At 40.4% G+C, this 26015-nt stretch overlaps 1 protein-coding gene across 6 annotated transcripts in view; it reads right to left on the reverse strand.

The window, feature by feature from the left end:
* RPGR (retinitis pigmentosa GTPase regulator) overlaps positions 1-23737 on the reverse strand; it is a 55510-nt gene extending 31773 nt beyond the window's left edge. Inside the window, exons 1-10 of one of the 6 annotated variants that reach the window (XM_004000399.6) lie at positions 20500-20725; positions 18660-18785; positions 18084-18176; positions 16570-16632; positions 14458-14616; positions 13012-13161; positions 9747-9905; positions 5084-5239; positions 1770-1894; positions 299-484 (exon numbers count right to left, since the gene is read on the reverse strand). In XM_004000399.6, the coding sequence (XP_004000448.2) occupies positions 299-484; positions 1770-1894; positions 5084-5239; positions 9747-9905; positions 13012-13161; positions 14458-14616; positions 16570-16632; positions 18084-18176; positions 18660-18785; positions 20500-20662 (1380 nt within the window). In that variant the 5' untranslated portion in view covers positions 20663-20725. Of the gene's footprint in view, positions 1-298; positions 485-1769; positions 1895-5083; positions 5240-9746; positions 9906-13011; positions 13162-14457; positions 14617-16569; positions 16633-18083; positions 18177-18659; positions 18786-20303; positions 20336-20499; positions 20743-23601 lie in introns of those variants that run through there. The other 5 variants (XM_045051288.1, XM_006943651.4, XM_045051286.1 and 2 more) reach the window with 5 other exon arrangements.
* Positions 23738-26015: the final 2278 nt, after the last annotated feature.

Genomic DNA, 26015 nt, shown 5'->3' on the forward strand with positions numbered 1-26015 from the left:
AGGTGAGAAAACAATTCAGCATTCAACGTGAAGAGCTGAGATAGGCCTCTAAAAGGACGCTTTGTATCCTTGCTTTGTATCCACTCTCTGTAAGTCAAGGTTATCCATGATCATTTGAATTTTCTCATTTGTGTGTGTAACAGCTTAACTCTGAATTTGCTTCAAGTTTGTAAGCCTGAAACTCTAACCATTTTATTTAGTAAATCTGTCTTAAAAGACCCTTCTTTGATTTAAAAAGAAAATGAATTTTTTTGTTTTCTTTGTAGTGCCACGATATAGAATTGGCCACAATTTGTACCCTCTCTCGTCGCCGCACACGTGCTGATAGAGTTGTTTGCAAAACATTCCCTGAGTTCAGATTGCTGAGGGGCAGAGAAGCCTCTGCATGGAAGCAAGCATCCTTAACTTCCTCTAACTCAATTTCTTCTGTGCCACCAAGTCTCGGAACGGCAAAAACTAGCATGTGACATCCACCACAAGACACCTGCAGCATAAAACCACAGATAAATCAATCAACACTGGCTTCAAATGCAAATGGGTTTTTAACAGTTGGCAGCCACAAAACGTTTACTTAATGGTAGACTTCCTAGGTAGTCAGTCAGTCAGTCTGTCTGCCCCCCTCCCAAGTTACATACGCACACACGGATGGCAATATATATATTCTTTAAACACTGCAATTGAAAATGAGAACAAGTTTAACATACCATTTTACTTCCAATTTAGTAGAGTATAGAGAAAAAAACTATTTGGCACATTACATTTCTCCTAACTAGTTAGAAAATGTTATTTTAATTTGGGAGCAACGCTAACACCTTGAAAAAATTACTCCAAGAAGTTCTACTTAGAAAAAAGTGATCCAAGCATAAATCAGTCTCTTGGGGAAATTAAATCTCCAAACCTTTTTCTTTACATGAACACTTTTTTTATTTTAATGCTTCAAAGTCCTTAGAGTGAAAGGTAAGCATGCACAATGGTGCAACAATGAAAAATGAAACCAACATCCAAAGGATTTTCAGAAATAGCTGATTTTCAATAAAATGCCTAAACCACCATTGTGTAGCATTTGCAAGACACAGATTTTTAGTATCTTTATAGTGTTCAACGTGGTGGTTATAAGAATAGCATACTCTGAACCTTTACTTCATAATATTTTGAAATTATTTTCAAATAATATTATTTCTTTTTTAATGTTTACTTATTATGCTGAGAGAGAGCACAAGCAGGGGAGGGTCAGAGAGAGGGAGACACAGAATCCGAAGCAGGCTCCAGGCTCCAAGCTGTTAGCACAGAACCCAATGTGGGGCTCCAACTCAAGGACCACGAGATCATGACTTGAGCCAAAGTCGGACACTTAACCGACTGAGCCACTCAGGGGCCCTGAAATTATTATCATTTCAAATAAGACTCAGTAAGATCTAATTCAACAAATATTGACAGTGGACTACTGTCAGATACTCTGCTGGGCACTGGCAGAGGCCACAAAGCTTCCAGGCATGGCACTGTTCTGGCTCTCAAGAGACACAGGAGAACGAAGCAGAAGAGTCCAGATTAGGGCGAAAAGGAAGATGCTGACAGGAGGGAAAGTAGGAAAGGGACAGATTTTCCAAGTGGCATGATGTCTGACGTTTGGCTTTTAGGAAACGAGTATACTGATTAGATATAGGCATGATATTCTTTTATACAAACATAAAATTCCTTAGTTTCTATGAAATACTGAAACTCAAGTATTACAATATGAAAATGTAAACATGGAAATGTGGTACCCTTACCAATTGAGCTATAAATCTCAAAAAATGAGAGCACAAAGTGGGAAGGAACTGATTGGTAAAGTTCTCCAGTCCAAGACCTAATTTTCCATATCGACCATCTCCAAAAGTATACATAAGACCTATATCTAAAATGCAAAAAAAGAGAGAATTATAAAAGCCTTACTTATATGGATCTATTTGTAAATAGACAGACATATTTACTTACATTGCAATTGTGATTTTCCCCCCTCAAATTCTACACCACATTTACTCTGATTCACTGATATTTCCACACCCTATGTGGTCTCCGTGGTCCTGCACATAACGTTAGGCAACAGATACTCTGAGAAAAATCATTAAGCCCTTGGCGGTTTGTGAATTTGAAGCCCGGTCGTGTGAGGCACTGTGTGCAACAGCAGCAACCCAGCGGGAGCGATCTTGTGATGTGCGCCATACTCTCAAGGGGAAGGAGATTTTTGTATTCTGAGTCCCCTATGTTCCAATACAACCTATTTTTCCCCCTCAGGCCACTGATTACATCAGGGTTTCTCAACCTGGGTACCACTGACATCTGGTGTCAGGGAATCCTTGGTTGTGTGGGTCTGTCCTGTGCTTTGTGGAGTGTTTAGCAGCATCCATAGCTTCTCCCTACTAAATGTCCAGAAAACACCCTGCCTCTGCAGTTGGGACAAGAAAAAAATGCCTCCAGACACTGTCATGTGTCCCTGCAGGACAAAATCACCACCGGTGGAGAACTACTAGCTTGGACCAATCCAACTGTCTCTTTTACTAATTCGGTCCCTGGGCCGTGGAATGCCCCTGAAGGAAGTGCCGTAAACCAACCAGGTGGACTAGTCCCTATACCAATAACCGAGGACCCCTTTGATGATGGGGAGACATCTGGCTGCTTCTCTGCAGTTAACCCTTTGCCCATATGCACAGCGGCTATTCTGAACCTTTGCTCCTCTTCTCAAGCCCTCCTTCACACTTTCTCCCTCAGGTGGGGGAAAAGGTCATGGAAGCAGAAGGAAAGGGGGGCAGGAGGGGATTTCTTTCTAGTGTGGGGGTTAGGAAGGCTTTCAAGCTGAAACCTACAGGATGGTTAGGATTTTAGCTGCAAGAAAGGAGCACATCCAAAGGCTCTGAATCAAGAGAAAACATAACACAGTCAAGAAGCTGAAAGGCAACTAATGGAAGGAGATGAGTCTGAAGAGGTAAGAAGAAACCACACCACAGAGGACCCAATTAGTTCATATTAAGAATTTTTAAACTCTATCTTAAGGGCAATAAACTGAATGAATGGTTTTTAAAAATTTTTTCAAAATGTTTATTAATTTTTGAGAGAGAGAAAGAGAGAGAGAGAGAGAGAGAGAGAGAGAGAACAGGGGAGGAGCGGAGAGATAGGGAGACAGAATCAGAAGCAGGCTCCAGGCTCTGAGCTGTCAGCACAGAGCCCAACGCAGGGCTCGAACTCACAAGCCGCGAGATCATGACCTGAGCTAAAGTTGGACACTTAACCGACTGAGCCACCCAGGCGCCCCTGAATGAATGGTTTTGAGCTAGGACATGTTAAGATCTCATTTGGGAACTTCTAGTTTAAGAGGGCAAAGTAATGTCATCCTAAGAAAATTCAAGAGAACTAAATGAAAAATGAGAAATAACATTATGCAGTAAAGTGTCAAGTTCAAAAACCATAAATAAGCAATAAGCAGTATTTACACCCTGAATTTAGACTCTTATAATACTTAGTATTAGCTAATTTCTTTTCTTTAGATACCCTCCTTATCATCCTTTTCCCTTCTTCCTCTTCTTTTGACCCCTCATTTTTTTATCCAAAGTGCTTTTTAGGCTCTATGTTTTAACTTGATGATCTATAGCCAGAAAAAATAAACTCTGATCCAAGCTACTTTATTGTACTTCCAGCTTGAGAGCTGTTTAAAACATAAGCCACTGGCTACATAATGGGGAACTGGCAAGAAATTACAGATAACTCACTACACACCTCTCATTAGTCCTGGAAGAAAAAAATTCCTAACACCTGCCCCCTGAGGAGGCTTCATGAGCAAAAAGACAAACCAAGTTAATGTTCAATTATTTGTGCTATGACTTCTTCCATCAGGAGGAAAGGTAGTATCAAAATTTAACCAACTAGTCTAATTGTATGTTAGATGATCCATAAAAAGTATGTATTTACCATCTATGGCAATTTAGAGTTGATGAAAAACAGCAGTAAGGACAGTTGATGAAAAACTGACATAAAGACCCTGCAGTAAGGGATACATATCAACAACCCTTGTGGGACCATGAATGAATAATAATTCTTTATGTTCTATATAGTTTGATTTCATGCTACATTAAAAAGGACATTGGTACTTGAAAATGGGCAGGTAGTTCTCTCTGAAAGGCTCTTCGGGGAAGAAGGGCAATGTACGGTAGTACATTGTGTTTGCAGATTACCAGTTCCCCCAACTAGATATCATTAGATGAGCTTCATTTAGCAGTAGCTTTTTTAGAAAGAAGGAAACAAATGTGGAAATACCAGTATCTGGTTTATTTCAAAACACTGTCTGATTTCTGCCTTTTTATGTTTGACTTCATTTTTAGATAGAAATGTGAGCCAGAAAGACTGAAATTACAGAGGCTTTTGTTCCAAAGCAATGATAATTGTGCAGTGTATCAATTATCTACAGGTAAAGTAAGGGAGTCATTTCTAAGGGAGAATCTTATATTGAGTCCATATTAGCAGCACATGGTTTCTAAGGTTGAGAAGTAGGCCCAAAGCAGTCTCCATGGATGATGGAGAAAGTACAGAGCGAAAGATCTCGAGGACTCAGGTGTCCACTTAGCAGCCTTTGAGGTGCCCTTCGATCACTGGGGAGAAAGTAGCAGAGTCACTCCTGAAAACGCCTCCTAGTGGCAAAAGGTTCGTAGGAACCGACTCAGCCAGAATATAGCTGTGTCTGACTGAACGTGGAGACTCTTTTATAGTAGGTTCTTTCTTATAAGACTTTTTCCTCTGGCCTGAGCAGAGTTAAGAGCCTGCAAACTGATGCAATTTCAAAAAGATTCCAGCTTTCTGCCAGAGCAGAAAGTGCTACTATAGCACTGACTTGTTTTGAGGTTCTAAATCTTTGGATCATTTACACTGATTTTAAATTGAACAAATACTAAAAAAGAGTTTACAACTTTACACTTTGGCATATTAAACAAGAACTTCTATTTTGTCAGTTATTGATTCCTTTGCTTAAGTTAGATACAATCATTCCACATAGTTTTTATTTTGTACTAAAACATACCCAGTTCTATAAATATGTAACAGAAATTCTCATCTGTACCTGTTATCAGAGCTGTGTGATTTTCTCCACAGGAAATAGAACTTATTTTCTGATCCTTAACATGCTCAATGACTTTGGGTACTGAAGTTTCGAAAAGAAAAGTACCAAGACCCAGCTGACCGAACTGTCCCAGCCCAAAGGTATACACGGCTTTCTCTGAAAGGGAATGAGCAAATAAATATAAGAAAAGGACTGCAGGGAAGCAGACACAGTCACCATTATAGCTAGAAAAACTGTCACAATCAAACTTTCATGATGAAAGTTAAGTGCCTCTGAAATACCCATATAAGAATGCCTAATACCTAGGTACACATTCTCAATGACAAAGGAAGAGAAAAATGACAAGGCACACAATTCTAAAAGTTAGGGCATGGGCCTGGTTTTATCTTTTACGTATAACCATAAGAAGAATTGCTAAAGACACATAACTCAGTGAACTACCTAACACGTCCTTATAATTAGCACTCAGCTTTTTAAAAATAGCATCAGTTGTCATTAAGCTAATTCCTTTCATTGCCTTAAAATAAAAACGTGAGTAGTGTTTCCTCCAGAAAAACTCCTTACTTCTCAAAAGTAGTTTAACAGAGTAATATATTTTGTAAAACAATTTCAGAGGAGAATTTACATGAGAATTACAAGTCACCAGGGGCGCCTGGGTGGCTCAGTTGGTTAAGCATCTGACTTCAGCTCAGGTCATGATCTTGGGGTCCATTGAGTTCGAGCCCCGTGTCAGGCTCTGTGCTGACAGCTCAGAGCCTGGAGCCTGGTTCGGATTCTGTGTCTCCCTCTCTCTCTGCCCCTCCCCTGCTCACACTCTGTCTGTCTCTCTCTCTCTCAAAAATAAATAAACATAAAAAACCAAGTGCCTATCTCTTGCTGGCCGATAATCACTCTAGCTTGCGCAGGCTGAGATGAGCCTGGGAAATGAAGCCATTTCGGCAGCCTGAATCAGGCTACACAAGTTTTGCTCCTTACCCTATTGGGTTCGCTCTTGGGTACTTGGATGATTAGCAATGACAACAGTTTCCATTTTTTAAAAAATGACCTAAGACTCTTTTAACTAAGGACGTTACATTTCACAACTAATATATTTTTGGTCATATCACCTTTGTAACATTTAACAATGTAATTTGACGCTGATTAAGAATACCCTATTAGGAAAACCAGTTTTATTAGCTTCCATATTATTCTGATTTCTCAGAATACACTTGATCTCATGACTAGTAGCTTGCTGCCATGTACAGAACTTGAGTTTGTCCAAACATAATCTAGAGAAGTTAAGGTAAGTTCTTACTTCCCTTGGGATCCAGACTTCACTATGGACCCCATCTTATAAGCAGGCCTGTTTTGTTTGTCGGGAACGCTGTGGATGACATACCAGATTACATCTATCACTCTGTCTCACTCAGTGTATCCCAAGTTCCAGGCTGACACTTTCTCAACAGGAGTCCACTGTCGCCCTGATTCTAAGAAGAAACTAATCATACCTTCACTACAACCAGTAGTTTCATTTTCTAACCTATTACAGTCAATGTAGAAACATTATGTTTTAAATAAATTCATCAGCAATAAAGTAATTGAAATTACCTTTAAAGTATTTTAATGAATGATACCCAAACAGCTTTTAAGATCAGAGTTACAGACAAAAGGAAAAAGAATGCTAGGGAGGGACCCCATAGAATCACCTAATCCAAGCCCTTTCCTTTAGTGAAGGGAATGGTCTGGAACAGATGGTTAGCTATTATTTCCTTTAAGGTCTTGCACAGTATTCTATAGCTCTCAAGTATTCAATTTAGCACTTAGTCAACGATAATCAATACATGCTTCGGGTCCATTTCTTCATCAGTTAGGACTAAACATTTCTTTCCACACTGTACTCCGGGACACAGGTTTCTCACCAGGGCTGGATCATAATAAAGCTGTCACAGGTCCGTGGAGATATGTGAAAAACAGGTAAAGTAGTGACTTTTCCATACAGATAAATGTATATAATTTAAGAGAGAGTTTTACAATAGAATTGAGAGCTTATTAATATTTGTTTTGAAATGCCTCTTATTTATGGTATAATGATGGAACGCTTACATTTTTTATGCAATGTCCATATTTAGCCAAATGCAAATCAGAACATGGCAACTGTCTTTTGGTCCTTGTATTCTTTTTTTTAAAAATTTATTTATTATTTATTTATTATTTATTTATTTTTGAGAGAGAGACAGAGTGTGTGAGTGGGGGAGGGACAGAGAGAGAGGGAGACACAGTATCCAAAGCAGGCTCCAGGCTCTGAGCTGTCAGCACAGAGCCTGACGCGGGCTCGAACTCGTGGACCACAAGATCATGACCTGAGCTGGAGGTGGACACCTAACTGACTGAGCCACCCAGGCACCCCTGATGGTCCTCCTATTCATTTCACAAAATTAAAAATTTTGAATATGAGAACTTTACTGCTCTATGACATCCTGAAGGCTGCAAGAATCTAGAGAGAACAATTTCTGGCAGCAAAGTTTTTAACCTCAAAATTAAATCCACAGAAAGGTAAATTTCTATAATCCTGCAAGAAAATATCACGCTTCAGTGCATTTTTAAATTTTAAGTATAATTAAAAGTATTATGGATTATCTGGGTGCTCATTTTCTATAACAGTATTTTATAATATATGGCTGAATGACATTATTATTATATAATCAATATTTGTGTCCTTTAGAATAAGCTTCAGTCTCCTAATAAATTCTTTCTATAATCTTTGTAGAAACTATACAAAATATATGACATATAAAGAATAAGTTGTATTTCTGCCTATAGAATACATTTTCAGATAATTTATAAAGATTAATTTAAAAGTTTAATTTCTAGAATAAATCTTTTTTTTTTTTTTTTTTTTTTGGAGAGAAAGAGAGAGAGAGAGAGAGCATGTGCACAGGGCAGGGGCACAGGGAGGAGGAGAGGGAGAGAGGCTCCATGTCCAGCACAAAGCCAGATGAGGGGCTCACTCTCACGACTGGAAGATCATAACCTGAGCTGAAATCAAGAGCTGCACATTTAACTGACCGAGCCACCCAGGCTCTGCTAGAATAAATCTTTCCAAAAACATATGAAAATTCATTCTGTTAGCAGAAATTCAAAGAAATCTTAAACCCCAGAATTATTTCCAAAATTCAGAGTGGAGGTCTTGGAAAAAAAATATTTCTAACCTGGAAAAAGGACCCCATCGGGGCACTGTAATTCTGGAAAACCATAGCTTAATAAGCATGACTGGGATTTAGACCAAAAACTTAAGGCAAAGTGATAGAAGGGAGGGAAATCTAAAGGTAAAATGTTGCTCAATCACCTTGCAACATTAAGCAGATCATCTGAGAATTGGATATTATTCAAAATTTGTCTAGAATGCTAACTTTGGGTTACTTGACGATTAAGTGGTAACTTCAGAAACTGTTCATTTCTTTTTGACCAAAAAAAACCCATAATTCACTGACTGTATTACCTGTGTACTACTCGTCATAAAGAAATCTGATGCCGAACAAATTTAGGGGCAGCAATTTAGTAAGTGTATTATCAAGAAGTACATATATTTCACCGGATTGACTAGGATCCTGAAAAGTGACATGTCATACCAAATACGAAATTCAAAAGCCAAAAGTGACATTGCGTTTAAGGCTGTAACTTTCTTTTATTATCTAGAATTTAAAACTTAACATTTTTTGATGAATTACTATAACAGAACATAAAAATCACAAAGAAATTACCAACTTCTACATTGTGAATATCACAAAGAAAAGAATCATCAATGACATGTAGAAAATAGCATGAACAGAGAAAAGAAAATGTTTCAGGAAAAATAATGTCAATTTTATTATTTTTTTTGTTTAAAAAAAAATTTTTTTTAATGTTTTTTATTTATTTTTGAGACAGAGAGAGACAGCATGAATGGGAGGGGCAGAGAGAGAGGGAGACACAGAATCGGAAGCAGTCTCCAGGCTCTGAGCCATCAGCCCAGAGCACGACGCGGGGCTCGAACTCACGGACCGCGAGATCGTGACCTGAGCTGAAGTCAGACGCTTAACCGACTGAGCCACCCAGGCGTGCCCAATAACGTCAATTTTAGATAAATATGGAATATATATACACACACGCGTGGGCGAGGAAAACGGTCCTTGAAAACAAGCTAAAACAATGTTATCTGCTGCCGTTAAAGGTGTTAAGATCATGAAAATGTCCACTATTCAAACAAAAGATTCAAAACAATTCAAAAAGATTCATTTTTTTCTACTTACAAATTTCTTCCATAGGCCAGGAATGTGTGTTAACGATGGAAATCAAAGGTGGGGATCTTAGTAAAAACCAGATGCAAGGCCAGCCTATGTGAGGTATCTCAGACGGTCAAGCTCATAGAAGCAGAGACCAGAATGGTGGTTGCCAGGGTTGGGAGGGGAAAGCACTGCAGCTTATCAATGGGTACAAAGTTTCAGTTGCGCAAGATAAGTTCTAGAGATCTGCTGTGCAACACTGTGTCTAGAGATAACGATACTGTATTACAGACTTAAAAATCTGTGAAGAGGGTAGATCAGGTGTGAAGCTTTCTCATCACAATAAAAGAAAATGAACGTAAATGTTTTTTTCATTAGCCAGCACAGAAAGTTGGGAACGCAGCAGCGAGTTCCACACGTACCTGTGAGAACCACTGTGTGCCCTCCACCACAAGCTACCTGGACCACCTTCTCGGGAATTCCAGGCACCGGCTGGGGCATCCTGTGGTTGCAAAGCAGCTGATTGGGAAGACCTAACTTCCCACTCTCTGGTTCTCCAAACGTGTACAGTTCTCCCTCCGCTATTGAAGGAAAAGAACAGTAGTCAATGACGACAGACCTACGGACAAAATACTGGTCTTTGAGGTACACGTTCTCACGTTCAACCAAAAATGCATTCAATGACAACTGGATAAATTTAACCTTTCTTGAGATATTTTTACTGCATGGTAAGGAAATAAAGCTAAGGTTTTCTTTTCCCCTTGATTATTCTAACCCAAAATGTTCATGAATTCACAACCATCACTACTAATGAACTAGAAAAGGATTTTAGCTCTTTCATAAGACATAGAGAAGACCATCTTACTTCCACTTACTTTTAGTAAAGCAAAACGACTAGACATTAAGCCCACATAGGGACATGGATTTTGTCTTGTCCATTTTGGTATTCCAAGAACCTAGCAGTGTCCAGTATATGAAATATTTAATGAATACTTGTTAAATGTTTTATGAAATTTGTTTTAAAAAACTCATTTATGTGTGAAGTAAATATGCTGAGTAAGCCTTAAGATAGCAGATTTTACTCAAGTAGATGGCACTTCCTCCAGAAAGATTCTCTTATCAAGGAACTCTTGATGTTTAGTCACTGTCTTGTCCGTACTAGTAGTCTTGACTTGCTTCTGCTATACTTATCACACTATGACTATGAGCTTCTTGAAGGCAGGTACATTTTTTTTTACCCATTTCTGTAAATGGATAATAATTGAATTCTACAAGGCAGGAACTTAAAAATCTTTGTAGATATATAATGTAATCTGACACAGAACATATCACCGCTGGTGTGAGCAAAGAGGGAACACGGTACATCTGATTGCTTATCACTTGCATGTCTCCAAGAGAACCACGATTGACTACGGACCAACCCCGGGGAACGAGGCCCTTGGAGTATTCTTTGTTAGTGCTTGACATTTTTGTTTTGTATACCTGAGGCAGCGATTTATGCCAGCGTGGGTCCTTAGGGCACCTGGTTTCATTGTCGAGGGACCTGAGTTTCAGTTGCTGTGACTACTTGCCAGCAGGTTATACCTACACTGCCAGCCCCCCACAAAGAAGCCTCAGGCCCTGAGAATACAGTGGGCTTCTCTGGGCAGGGACATCACACACACATCCCTGTAGCTCACTGCCAAAGAGAAAGCACGTCCTGTGCAGCCTCAGAAGAGAAAGGACTAGGGAGCGTATGCTAGACTTCTCTGGAAGACAGGTATCTTCTTCCAGCTGCTCCTGCTCTGTATCCTTTGCTGTAATAAATATTAGCCGTGAGTATAACCTGCTATTGAAGCTTGAGAGTCCTTCTAGTAAATCAGAACTTAGGGAAGTTGTGGGACATGCCTGGTATGCACCACTTAAAACTTGATCAAATACTACAAAGATAGTTGTACCAGTTTTCTGGACTGATCAGCATAGAAAATCAAGTAGCAAACGCTGGCATAGAAGTGTCCCATATGTCAGCTCCCTTCCTCTTTTCTCATGCCTCTTTCCTCTCCCGTGAAAGGAGTCACTAAGTCCAAATGAGTTTCTTTCCACTTCTGTCTATAAATTTCCTGCTGCTCCTCACATCTTAACATGGGTGAATTGTATGGTATGGGAGCTACGTGTCAATAAAGCTGGTTTTGTGTCTGTTGACTTAAAACAATTGTTTTTTCATTCCAGCCAGTTAACGTACAGTGTTGTATTAGTTTCAGGTGTACTATATAGTGACTCAACACTTCCATACATCACCCAGTGCTCATCACGACAAGTGCACGCCTCAATCCCCTCCACCTATTTTACCCATCCCCACCCCCTCCACCTCCCCTCTGGTAACCAGCAGTTTGTTCTCTATAGTTAAGAGTCCGTTTCTCAATTTGTCTCTTTTTTTCCCCTTTGCTCATTTGTTTCTTAAATTCCACTCAATAAAGCTGTTTTTAAAAAGGCATAAATACAAACAAAACAAAAATGCTCAGTGTAATGCCTGCTGGTTATGACGAGCAATTCCCCTTGTTTTCCTACTGGCCAAAGCAGAGTTTGCTCATAACATTGAATCTGGCACTTTTATTAAAATCTAAATATAAGACAATGCTTTTGCCTGGGGTTTTTGTTTGGACTGTTTTTCCATTTGTGTGCTCTTTTTGTTTGTCTCATAAAGTGAGCACAGACTAGAGCCACCCCACAAGCCCAGAAACTGCCAGTAAGTTGGTAGGTTGCATTGCCCCAAGGAACACAACTAATTGTTCATTCACTCCCTCCCTCATTCGGTGATATTTATTATTAGCTTGTTCGAGACACAAGCTGATATAGTGGTGAACAATGCCAGGTGAGTTGGGAGTTTGCCCTCTCTTGGTACCATGATGCTACCAAGTCATTGGTAGATCTGGAGCCACCGGGATGGGCCAATAAGCACTTTCTAAATCTGAATCTGACGTGCATGAAAAACGGAGTAAATGTATAAAACAAAGATTTAGAGATATGTAAGAGGGGCCACAAAACTACTTCTTCTAGGTGTTTTCGTGCTTAGAAAAACCTCTGATAAGATGGAAGGATCATACTTCAATACTCCTGGTGTAGGTGCAGATGAAAACATTTTAAATATTTTAACTACGGCAGAAAGGGTTGCCAGGGAGCCCTGGAAAGGGAGAGACTGTGGATACTGAGCAAAGTCCCAGCAAAGGAAATCATATCCCATATTGAGCAATCTTCTTTTTTCATCTACTCTATATCCTTGCTCTCACAGTGAAAGCCTGGGACTCTCTTGCTGAAATAAAAGCAAATTATCAGGACAAGAGTAGAGTAGGTCTAAGTATACAGGCAAATGCACCCAGGGGAAACCGGCCCATAGGTCTCATTTCCAACGCCAAGGAATCCAAGAAGTTTGAGAACCAAAGTTGAGAAGAGTTTCTAACATCTGCATTTTGTTTTTCTCACAGACCTAATATTCACTGAAAAGTTAGCCTGTCGGAGTGAGTTTGAAATTATAAACCCTCATCACTAAAATGGAGAAACACTGTGACCCAAAGCAGGCCAAAATTATTTCATTAAATAGACGGCCATGGCCTCATTTCCACAGAACTGTAGAATGTTAGCTCATTTTATTATTGAGTAAACACTTAGAAATGGGAGAGACCATGATAAATCCAAAATGTCCTTTCTTACTTGTTACAAAAGCTGAATGGTAATATCCACAAGAGATCCAGGAAATAGGCTTCCCAACGGTCACTTGCTGAGGGACACACACATTAGTTACATCTTTCAAACCAATTTGCCCTTCAGAATTGTCACCCCACATAAAAAGCTCGCCATCCTCTATAAAGAAAACACAAGGAAGAAGGTTTTAAGAGGTAGCAATGCTATCAAGTCATTCTATTTCCAACACACCATTGATTTTTTAATTTAGAAAAACTACGTGTCTTGAGAGAAAATGCTAAGGTATTCACACCAGCTAGCCACTTAAGAGTTCAATTTCTATTATGAAATGCTTCTATGAGGTAAAGGACAGAGAATAATGTGATGCAAATCGTGTCCATATCTTGATCTCACTAGCAAAGACAGAGTGTTTTTCCCTACAAGAACCTTTTCCTAGTCTACCGTCTCTAAACAGAAAATGGTTCCTCCTTCCAAGCAGTCTGCCTGCAACTGAATGACAGCATGACTGGCACTGGACATCTCCTGGGCAAGTCCTAGGTCAAAAGGGCCTGGAGGACCTTGCTCTTGAGAGCACTGTGAGAAATGAAGTTTTAAAGGAAGACAAAAATACATAGAAATATATTTCACTTTTTTAATATAATTTATACTTGAAAACATGTAACACAGCTCCAGAGAATTAGGACATACAGCATCTCTGAAACACATTAGCTTATGTGCTTTCTGACAAGGGTTTCGATGGAAGAAAAAGTTAAGCTGGGTATGATACTTTAGAAAGTAAATTATCAAGACCTATATCTGTTCATTAAATTGAAAATTTTTTAAATCTCTGAAGTGGTGTAATAATGAGGCAAATAAAAGGAAAACTGAGAACAAGAACCAAAAGAAGGATGTCAAATTGCTAAGTGGACGGCAGACAGAGACGGAGGCGTGGGGCTGCGGCTCTGAGCCTGGCCTTCCTGACAGCCAGGAGCCGGGCGGGAAGTCACCGGCTCTGCCGACAGGAGCCCACAAGCCTGCCGGCAGCTCCCTCACAGGCACCAGGGAGATCTTGGCTCCAATTGTGAAGACATTTCTCAGATGGGCTTTTGAGAGGGTGGCCAGAGAGATACAATGACCGTTACAGACTGTATTTTAATAACATACATCCCATAGATTTCCATGTTTCTGATAGCAACTTCATTAAGCTGCAAATAAAACTTTCACTATACAATGAAGATAGTATTTAAGAACATCTAAAGGAGTAGATGGATGGCACAGCAGCTAAGTGTTGACGTCTGACTCTAAGCACAAAACTGTAATATATGTCATGACTCAAAGTTCGATTTTAAGTGTCTTCCGAAAACACAGTTAATGAAAGAAAACTAAATAGCAATGCTGTTGTCAGTTTACTGAGTTGGTAAAACCTGGTCTAAGGGAAAGGGATGGATCCCAGCTTGAAATGGAACAAAGTCTCACCAGTTAGTGCAGCTGAAGTGTTCGATCCAGCAGAGAGCTGTTTAATCTTATGCTGGGAAGTAAAAAAACTAATTAGATGAAAAGTGTTTCTCTCTTCGGTGTCACCAAGTCCCAGCTGTCCTTCATTATTTCCTCCAGCTGCATACACTTTGCCTCCTTCTGCACACGGAAAAGAAAACATCAGCATACCAGAGTCACCATCTTTACAAGATGGGCCAGTTACCAGATATTTCTTCTGTTAACAGTGAAGAAAGATGAAAGCTGACATTATCCTACAATTTGCTGAACTTCAATTCATTGTCAAAAACGAAGCAAAACAGGCAGGGTTATATATTTTTGTGAGATTTCCTAAATCAGTCTAGAGCTTAAGTAGCAATTGAAATGCACAGAATGTGGGGAATATATTTCCTTGCTAATGCAGCAGTTTATTAATTCAGAACAAAAAAGGGGAAAGTAATTCCCAAATTAGTTTATAATCCAAATTTAACTATTTTAAAAGAGATGTGGTTCATTAATTTTAACTTCCATGCCCATTAAATTTAAGATATAATATGTAACAAGTAAAATGAGGCAAATCCACAAAGAATATAATTAGAAACATGAAAACTCTATGTTGTGTAATTATTTTAATTTTCAAGCTAAATAGGAAGGCAGTATAGTATTGTGTTTAGGACAAAGGACTGGAGAGCCAGATTTCCTGGGTATAAATGCCAGCTTGCCACTTACCAGCTGTGTGACCTAGGGCAAGCTATACTTAACCTCTCAGTGGCTCATTTTCCTCCTCTGTAAAATGGGGCTAAAAATGCTGCCTACTTCACAGAGTTGTTATAAAGATTAAATTAGCTGACATAAAATTCTTAGAACAGCACTTGGCTCATTGTAAGTACTATATAAATGTTTACTTCATTAATTATGAAGTATATCATGCCTAGATAATAAAAATTGCCAGTAAGCTCTAAAGTAGTTTTTTAAAAACATACATGCATTAAAAATTAGTCATAAAAATGCACGTGAAATTAAATTATAGGGGAAACTGAGGGCAAAATCAGCCTGAATCAGTAAAAATTTAAAGAATTTTAGGAAAAAAATGAAACCCAACTGAGGAAGCAAGACTAGCTTTCAAATGGAACATACTAGAAGGCCAAGTGGAATAGGACCACACAATTTAACACATATGGCATGAACAAGAGCTGGTGGAATGCTAAAGCAGTTCAGAGAGCTGCATGAGTCAAAGTTGAATAGCCATGGAAACTTCCATGGAAGAAGAATTATACTTATCTTAAACGGTAAGAACCTGAATAAGAGAAGGACATTTCAGCAAGGAAGAAGTATGAATGAGGGCACAGAGCCCAGGAGAAGCTGGAGGCAGTGAGAATAACCTGAACACAGAAGGGAGGTAGGAAAGGAGGTTCGGTGATAGGTGCCTGGGTTTCCATTTGTTCCTGCAGCATTTGTTTGAAAAGATGACTTTCTTCCCCATTGGATTATCCCAGCACCTTTGTGAAACGTTAGTTGGGCATATGCGCGTGGGTCTACTTCTGGACCGTTTTGTTCTGTGAATCTTTGTCCCTATTTTTGCAAATGGCCCACTGTCTTGATTACTGTGGCTTTACAGGTCTTGAAATCAGTAGTGCTAGTCTTCCAATTCTGTTCTTTTCTAAACTCTTTTGGCTATTCTAGGTCCTGTGCTTTTCCATATAAACTTTAAAATTACCTTGTCACTTTCTACACACACACACACACACACACACACAGTTTGGATTTTGATTGGAATTGTGCTCACATTAATAGCCTTTCAGGGGCGGCTTCCACTAACCCTCAGAAAAGAGGGAAAGGCAAGACCAGGAGCAAGTGGCCCTTGAGGTGTGCACACAAGTAAGGAGATCTGCCCCTTGACATAATCCAAGAAAAGAGGATTTTCTTCAGCCATTTAACATTGAAATACATATTTTCAAAGGCAAACAAGTATACCAACCATTTACATTTTTAAAAATCCTAACCTTACTGTTGCCAAGGTACCATTTCTATTAATTTTACAAAGTCACAAATGTTACTGCAGTGCGACCTCAGTCCTCAGATAGGGCAGGAAGTCGTACAGATTGAATACTACACCTGTTGAGACTAGGGTGTGGTTCCTTCCACAGGCAGCGAATTTCACTTTTTCAGGTTTTAAAGCTAAAAATACAAAAAGATAGGACAATTAAACTATTTTATGGTTATGAGAATGATAAATAACCCAGGTCCAAGGGTAACTAAGCAGTAGAAGTAAGATTTAAACCCAGGCCTGTTGGACTCCCGAGTTGATGTTGACGAATGAACTGAAAGTTTTCAGAACTGGCCGTGCATCAGAATAACCAGCGGAGCTTTGAGAATGCAGATAGCTCAGCCCCGCCCCTGGAGAATCTGCACCAGTAGGCCTGAGGTAGGGCCTAGGCATCTACATATTTTTCAAAACAGGTAATTAATAAGTACTGAGATCCACTGCGCTGTTATGATGCCTCCCACCAAGCTCATCTATTCCCTCATCTGCTATCACCATCAGCAAGGTCGCCTTCTACCTCACACAATGAGATGCTACAAGTCCCATGTTCATAGGCATACACCTATGTTAAAGTTCTTCACTCATTCATTTACATATTCAAAAAAATCTACAGAATATCCCTCTAAGTGCTTAGCATAGGGGCTGCAAAGATCACTAGGACAGAGCCTCTGGTGTCAAGGATCTCAGAGTCTAGGCAATGCTGTCACCTCATGTATTAGATATTTGAGAGTAAAGATCATAAGGACTGTGAATAAACCCAGGGTTTAGGAGACTGTGCTCCATAAATACTTTTTGACCAAGTGGAATACTGTGAAAGCTCCATAACAACTTCCATGAATAGCATGGATATGCTAAATTACACTGCAATTTGGAGCTGAAATTAAAAATTTGGCTACGAAGATAAAGAATACTGCTGGTGTCACATTCCAAGGAATCTCCATCACCACTCACACTTAGCTGATGTCCACAGGTTATAGCCAAACAGAAGTTTCGCACATAATGCCAAGAAAGCTTTGTAAAGGTATTATACGCCCCACGTTTTTGAGGACAGTCCTGATTTAAAATAGTTTGTCCTGTTCTTGTAAGGACACCAGTATTAACCAACCCCTAGTCCCAATGTCTCACTCAGTACATCTACTCACTATATACCGCAGGGTAAAGTAGAACTTCTAAAAGCAGCAATCACATAAAACCATGATGTCCATAACTTGTAACAAATGAGACAGAGCTCAAAATTCTAATATATTGTATTGGTTGTTCTTTGTATATATAATAACAGTAATATTTAAGTAGGTTTACAGACAGGCAAAATAAAAGGATATTCAAGGGCAATACTGAAGAATCATCACTTCCTTTGTGGTCTTTGGGCTTAAAATCAATGTGATGTTTAGACCCTAACATATAAAAGTAGTTCCGAATATCACATAAAAAATAAAGTTAAACACCAATAACAGCCAAGTAAATACTAGAGAATAAAAGAACTAAAGGTTTTTCTTTTTAATATGATATTAAAGAACATTACAATCAGCATAAAAGTACTGTATGCAGTTTAAATATTTCAAGCAATAAAGAAAAGACCCCAAACCTTTGACACACGTTGGCTTGCTAACAGTTGACTTCGATCCTAATCCTAACTGGCCCCAGTTGTTACTGCCAAACATGTAAAGTTTCTTATTTCCTGGTGGGAAGGAAAAAGACACAAGAAAGTGAAACATTTTTAACATAAAGTGATGAGAGATGAAGTCATCACAAAGCAATAAAAAAAGCTATACTTAAGAGTTGTATTGCTTTTCCATATTGAAACCGGTTACCTTGCCCAGGTTAAAGCGAATTATTTTAACTGTCCATCTACAGATTCTGTTAGGTGTAAAAAGTGTCTAAGGTTATACAGTAATCACTTTTGATTATATAGATACAGTAAAATAAATATATTCCAAGAAAGTAGTGTGCATAGAAAATCATAATTAAATATACTCAGGGAATTTAAAATTGAAAACACTCTCTTGATGAATCAAATTGTCAAGAATTCTCTGGTAAAAGAAAGAAAAATCACATTTCTGGTAAAGCAGAGTATATATCCAACATGTTTCAAACACAGCACATCTCTAAGATTCAGGATGCTCTAAGCCTTACTATCCTCTTTTAGGATTTCAATACTAACCTGTAACAACTGCAGTATGTTCATCTCCACAGGAAAGAACTGTAGGTATATCATTTTTAAACCAGAATTTGCTGGGAATGTTTTCGGCAAATCTAGTTTTTCCAAAAGTAAACACAGCACCTGAATCTGCAAAAACATACGACAGTTTCTATTTTACAACTTTCACTCTGCGGCCTGTTATTAAAAGACATTTTCAGTAATTTGTCTATACCGATTCCCTGTCTCCTGTCCACTTTGCTTCCACTCCAGCACTGTCTATGCTCTCTTTCTACCTTACTTCAGTCTTATTCCTCAGACTTGATTCGACTTTTATTTATGAAATCTGCTAAATTGTATATGTATTATTCATTTACGGGTGTAAAGTAAAATCAATCAATCAATCAATAAATAAGGCAGTCATCCGTTACTAAAAGTCCTGTTGTCCCCAGGTGGACCATCTGCTCCCTGGAATGAGCTGATACAACCCCTGCTGTTAACCCTGGTTAACACCTCATGGTCCAGCCCCTCAATGAAGGCTTTTCTCCACACGTGGGAACAGGACACTATTGTTTCATCATCAGCATCCTGTCAATACAGTACGTTGAGATTTAACGCTCTCAATGAATGAACACTACCTGATCTGTGTAGTATTCACAAACTACTTTGGTTCAGTACCATTTTGGAGAGAGACCAAAAATCTCTACTAGTTCCCAATAACCATTTAAACACATACACACACACCCAGATAGGCCAGATCCAGATTCTGAGGAAATCTCAAGAACAATCACACAGAAAGAAACTAATGGGTACCAAAAAGTAAAACATAGCAAACATAAGTATTAATAATAAATAATAATATATGAAAGACTAGGCACTATGAGAAATCTTTTGAGAACAACTGTGAGGCGTGTCAGTTCAAACTGATAATTGAGATGTGAGAGCCCAGGTTCTAGAACAGGCTCTGGGTTTTCCTAGAATGAATAATTTTAACTGTTTTGTCCTATTCTGGCCTTCCAGATAGCCGCCCTGATCCCCTCACCACAACACAGGGTTTGGTGGCTGTGCTCTGTCCACTGGTTTTTACTGTGAAATGGTATTGTCATTTTGCTTACTTTCTAGTATCTCTCACTAGGCTGTGAAGTCCAGGAGATCAGAAATCTAATCATGTCAGAGCCAACAGCATGGCAGAAAACACAATACATATTTATTTATTTCAGTGAATACTTGATTCTGCTGTAATCCAGTGTTATTTTAAACTCTTGTTCTTGAGCCATTAGTGGGTCAGAAAATCAATTTAGTAGGTCACGATTAGCATTTTTAAACGGATGTACTATAGAAAAGATCCGAGTGCAGACCAAGTGCTTAGAATAAGCACTACTTCATGAAACGTCTGTTTCTGCTACGCTATACATATGGGACAGGGTCACAATGTCAAACGTTATTTCTGGAACTGAGGGAAATAGTCTTCACCGAGCACTCGCTAACAGCTTTTATACCCCACACCCGACCCCCTGGTCACCCACTCTTTACTGCATTCAATACACAACTGCGTCCTGGAGACCTCGAAGGAGGTACTTTGGGAAGTTTATTGGGAGGTAAAAACCGCCCCTGCCTTCGAGAAACTCATCGAAAGCTTCTTTTAAAAGAAAGAAGAAACACAAATACCGCTTCCCCGTGCTCCCCCCTTCCTTTCTGCTCCTCTCAGTCTTGCGCCCGGACACGGCCTGAGCTCAGGACCCAGTCCCGCGGCCGCCGCCCGGGCCTTTCCCCCAACGGGGCGGCCCGGAGGCGGGACCTGGCCGCCCGCCCGCCCGCGGACCCTCCCTCCCGGCCCGCCGCCACCACCGCGGACGCGACTCACCGGGTACCACCTCCTCGGATTCCCCCATGCCGAAGGCGGTGCGGGAAGCCTGCGCCTGAACCGGAAAGGTGGCGGGGGCGACTCCGCGGGGTCTATGGCAGCTTCTCAGCCCCGACGCGGGCTGCGGAAGCCCCCCGAGTCCCCATAGCGACACCCCGGACATCGGCAACTGCCGCGTTCCCGGAAGTCAACAAACAGCCGCTAGGGGCAACGGGGGCGGAACGTTGGGGCGGGAGGCGGGGCGACCGTTGGGGAAGGGGGGGCGGAGGCCTGGCGCCGGGCGCCCGGCGCGGCGCAGGCGCAGGCGCAAACGCTGCGGGCGGGGCGGTAGAGGCCGCGCGCCCTCTGGTGGCCAGGAGGGGAGGGGCGGCCACGCCGTTCAGTGAGGATGTGGAGACCCAGGCCCTGCGGGGTCCTGTTAAGGGTAGTGACAGACGTCACAAATATCACCTGCTGTCTAACTCAGGCTGTGTGACACAGGCAAACGTCGACACACAAATGTCATAATACTAGTAATAAGTGACCATCTATAACTGTAAATGAAATAGGCACTATGTTAAATATCCACAAAAGGCATTTGTATCCCCAGCATATAAATCGAGACCTTGCATATACTAGATGCTCATTAAATCTTTATTGAATTAATGAGCCCTACTGCAGTCCTGTAAGGCAGTTAATGTTACTCCCTTTTATGGATGTGGAGGTCATACAATGGGGGAGAGCTGGGGTCTAGCTTAGCCTGCCCAACCTGTCCTTTGAGTGTTCCCCTCTGTCCTCCCACAGAAGATGGCTGAGGTGTGCAATCTGCTACTGACAGAAAATCCACAAAGAGATTCGCCAACAGCAGCACATCATTGCTTTAGAATTCATCCAGAAATGTTGTATTTTTCTACTAACTGTAGTTTCCCATTCATCATAAAACAAAGAGGCACAAAGCCATCCTCCAGGAGGAGTAAATGTATGCACATGTGGTAGTTGTGGCCACGGACTCTAGAAATAAACAAAGCTGGATTCAGGGATCTTGTGTGTACTAGAGCATGTTATTGGCTTTCTCAGGGAGTCTGATTAAAATGGGAAGGAGAGATTAAACTATGCAATACACAAACCATCAAGCGGGAGTTACCAAGAAAGTGTTTAAGGGAGAGCATTGACCTGGTGTGAGAGGTTAAGAAATGCTTCTCTAAAGAAACATCATTAAATCTAAGAACTGAAGAAGGAGAAGCAGGGAGAGGTGAGACAGCTCTGGGAAGAAAGTAAATTGTGGGCAAGGACCCATAAAAAGTGTAGCCCTTTCTAGGAGCTCAAAGAGATAACACTGGCTCATGGCAAAGTGGCAGGGTCTTGGGCCTGTTAAGGATCTGAGATTTTATCCTAAGGACAATGGGAAGCCACTGAGGGGTTTTAAGCAGTGGAGTGACAGGGTCAGCCATGTGTATTCCTGGGATCACTCTACCTGGCTGATCTGTGGGGAGTAAATTGGAGCAAGGAGGAGGGTTCAGAGGCTAGTGCAGATAACAGTGACCATGGCTTGGCATATGGTGTTCTGACAAATTTGGAGCAGGCAGATTTGAAAATATCTTAGGAGGCAGAACCAACAGGGAATGGTGTCTGACTATTGACTCTTAGGCAGTGCAGGGCTACCAAATAGCTCTTACAACAACAGCAAAGGGCCCTAAATTATTTTGGGAAAAGGTTAATATTCTTTATGAAAGCATCATAATAGTAACTATGGGAAAATAAGAATTTCTAAACACTTACTTTAGTTATGATATGCTTTAGTTGTTTTTTTTTTTTAATTTCAAAAAGAGAAAGCACATTTTGCTGCCTGAGCATTCCAGAAGGCATTGATGTAGCTCTACTCCAGGGTTTCCAACATAAGCAAATAGGGGAAGGGTGGTGCCATTCACCAAGATGGGGAACACTGAGGAAAGAAAAGGAAGGGTGGAGTAAAGTAGGTGGGGCGGAGGGAACAGTATGGTTCAGCCTTGAGCACACTAAGGCATCCATCCAACTGGAGGTGCCGAGCTGAGCAGCCAATTGGCAAGTAGGAGTCCCAGATAGAGGCACATATTTGGGGGTGCCTGGGTCTAGGAAGCCTTGGGAAAGACTTCTAGGTGAAAGACTGGCTATAAAAGTGACTATAAAAGACTGGCTATATGGTGACTATAGAAGGAAAGAAAAGAGAGGCTAGGATGAGTTGTGATGAAGGCCAATATTTAATGGCCCAGCAAGAGACGATGAAGCTAAAAAAGAGAGAGATACCACGGAGGGAGAGCTGGACAGAGTAGGGTTTCAACAGGAGGGGTGTGGTCAGTTGTCACGCGACGCTCAGAAATGAGGTAAGGTGAAAGCTGCCCACTGAATTTCGCAATGCAGGGATCACCAGTAGTGCTGAAAAGAGGTGTTTGGTAGAGTGATGGAGGAAGAAATAATACTGGAGTTGAGAGTGGGAGAAGCTGAAAGAAACAAGTGAGGGTGAACACTTTAGACACAGGAGATTGAGATGGAATAGGAGGGGACAGGAGATAGTATTTGGAGGAGGAGGAAGGGGGTAGATGGAGGGATTCTGATAAGTTTGGGGAGACTTGAGAATACTGAGGGGCAAACAGAATAGGACAGAAAACACAGGTTCAAGAGAGTGAAAGAATAACCAATAATATAAGGAAGAGATAGCATCCAGATCTCATGTGAAGGGACTAGTCTTAGCTAGAAGGAGAGACAGTATGTTTAGCATAACAAGAGGAAAGGAAGAAAGCCTCCTTGTACAATATACCACTGATATGTACATACATACACACACACATATAGTAGATTATAGCTATATAAAACTGATACATATGGTATAGGTACATATCACATACGTCATATAATATATGATGATACTATTTTCTATCTCCGAAGGTTATTGTGAGATACTAGATAATGCACATAGAACTTATACTACGGTGCCTGGACTAGAAAGTAACACTCAGCAATGTTAGCTGTTATTAATAAGGCAGAGTCATCTATGCTCCCTGTATCAGCATAACCCAGGCTATGCTGCATTGTAAGAAACACTCAAATCTCAGTGGCTTAACATGAACAAAAATGTTTTTTCCTCACTCATGCTACATGTCCAACGTGGCTCACTGGGAGGATCCTCTTTCACTGATCACTCAGGGGCCAGGACAACTGACGGAGGTTCAACAACCTTACAAAGGCACCATTGTGACTCCTGACCTCTTTGGTTGCCATAGCAGGTCAAGAGAGAGAGGAAGCAGGAAATGAAATGTTTCAGGCAACAGGTGACACGTTTGGGCTTCTTACAACCCATTGGCCTGATCCCATGAGCGGTGCCCCTGTGAACTGCAGGCAGGTGGGGAAATGTGGGAGCACCTGAGACATTCAGGGAGTGGTAAATATCTCTGCCACATCCCTATAGGCCGATGGTTTCTGTGGAATCACCTCCCTCGTGTTGGAGAAGGCAGGGAGTTCTAAGGTATAACTTTCTGACTCTTGGCTACAGTCCCGTGCTCTTTTCAGTGCCCCTTCCTAGGTGGCTAACCTCAGGAAATCATGTAGGTATACAGGAATCATCGCACGTCTGACAATATGCACAACTCTTGGATTTCCCCTATTAATTTTAGTTGTTTTTCATTTCTGGAGCATTTTGTGTCAACTTAAAAATAGAGGCATGTACAAACAAGGAAGACAGTTGACGGATCACGCTTCCTCGCCGAACCAGTTCCTTTCTTGGGGGCACTCAATGAAACTTCCAAGGCTTGCATTTTGAGTTGTATAACAATGTAGCTGCCACCACTGTTTCTTTCTTTGGACTCAGATAAACAGGTGTATCTCCACTTTGAAAACCCCACTCTGAAATCCCATAAACATCCACATTTACAAATCAGATTCTAATAGCTTCTTTGCTGAAATTTTGTGGTGCAGCTCCAGGATATATTAACTGAGGACATTTGGGTCCAAAGCCAGGGAATTTGATTTATAGAAAAGCAGCAGAAGGCAGGTGGGGACGACTATCCTATTACTCAGGGAAGAAAATTTACACTTTTCTTAATCATTTAATCTGCTATTTTAAAATCTTTAATGCACATACAAATCATCCAGTAGTCTTGTTAAAATGCAGTTTCTGATTTAGCAGATTGTGGGTGGGCCTCAGGAATCTGCAATTTTAACAAATTCCCAGCTAATGCTGACGCTCCTGGTCCATGGATCACACTTTATGTAGCGAGAGTTTAACTCATAAGCATAAGAAGTAGTTTATGGAAGCAATAAATGAACAGGCTGGTAAATGTGATTATAGACAATTTGTTGGATAAAGGATCTAGTATTCAGAGTATGTACAGAATACCAATGAAGCAGTAAGAAAAAGACAAAAATAATAAGAAATATAAAATAATCAAAGGATATTTCATTCACAGCAATAAAAATCCAAATAGCCTATAAACATATAAAAAGATATTCAACCTTATTGGAAATAAGGAAAATGCAAAAGAAGTAATAATGAGATAACATTTTACACTCATATTATTGGCAAAAATAATAACATTATTAATTTTAAGTGTGTTTGAGTATTTAGGAATATGGGACGCTTGCTAGTGAGAATGCAAATTAGTATGATCACATTATTTAAATAATTTGCCAAACTAAATAAAGTTGAAAAGGTAACTATGCCCAAAGTGTCATACATGAGGTTGTTCACAGCAGCACTGTTTATCCTAGAAAAAAGTGGAAAGACCCTAAATGTCCACCAGTAGAGGAATGGAAAGGCTGTTTATTCACACCGGAATGAATATTATATAGCAGTATAACAAAGGAGCCAGTTATACATGTATGGACATGAAGAATTCTCAAAAATGTAATGTTGAGAAAAATAACATTACAAAATGGTATGCACTATATGATGCTATTTTATCAAAAATAATTTATTTTATTAAATTTTATTTTAGAGAAAGAGAGGTGTATGAGTGGGGAGAGGGGCAGAGGAAGAGAGAGAGAGAATCTTAAAACAGGCTCTACACTCAGCATGGAGCCCGACATGGGGCTCCATCCCATGAACCTGGGGTCATGACCTCAGCTGATATCAAGAGCCACCCAGGTACCCCTGTTGAAAAAGAATTTAAACATGAAAAATAGAATATTTCTAGAGCGACATACATGCAATATGATCATTCATGGGAATGATGTACATCACATTAGGGAGAGTCATGTCTTCTGGAACAGGAAAGAAGGGATGAATGGTGGAACAAGCATCAGTAATGGTTTGCTTCTCTAAAAATAACAGAGATCTAAAGCAAATATGGCAAGGGGCACCTGGGTGGCTCAGTCGGTTGAGCGTCTGACTTCAGCTCAGGTCATGATCTCGCTGTTCGTGAGTTCAAGCCCCGCATCGGGTTCCGCGCTGACAGCTCAGAGCCTGGAGCCTGCTTCAGATTCTGTGTCTCCCTCTTTCTCTCTCTGCCTCTCCCCCACTTGTGCTCTGTCTCTCTCTCTCTCTCTCTCTCAAAAATAAATAAACA

This window comes from Felis catus, chromosome X (genome assembly GCF_018350175.1).
Source record: "Felis catus isolate Fca126 chromosome X, F.catus_Fca126_mat1.0, whole genome shotgun sequence".
Lineage (NCBI taxonomy): Eukaryota > Metazoa > Chordata > Mammalia > Carnivora > Felidae > Felis > Felis catus.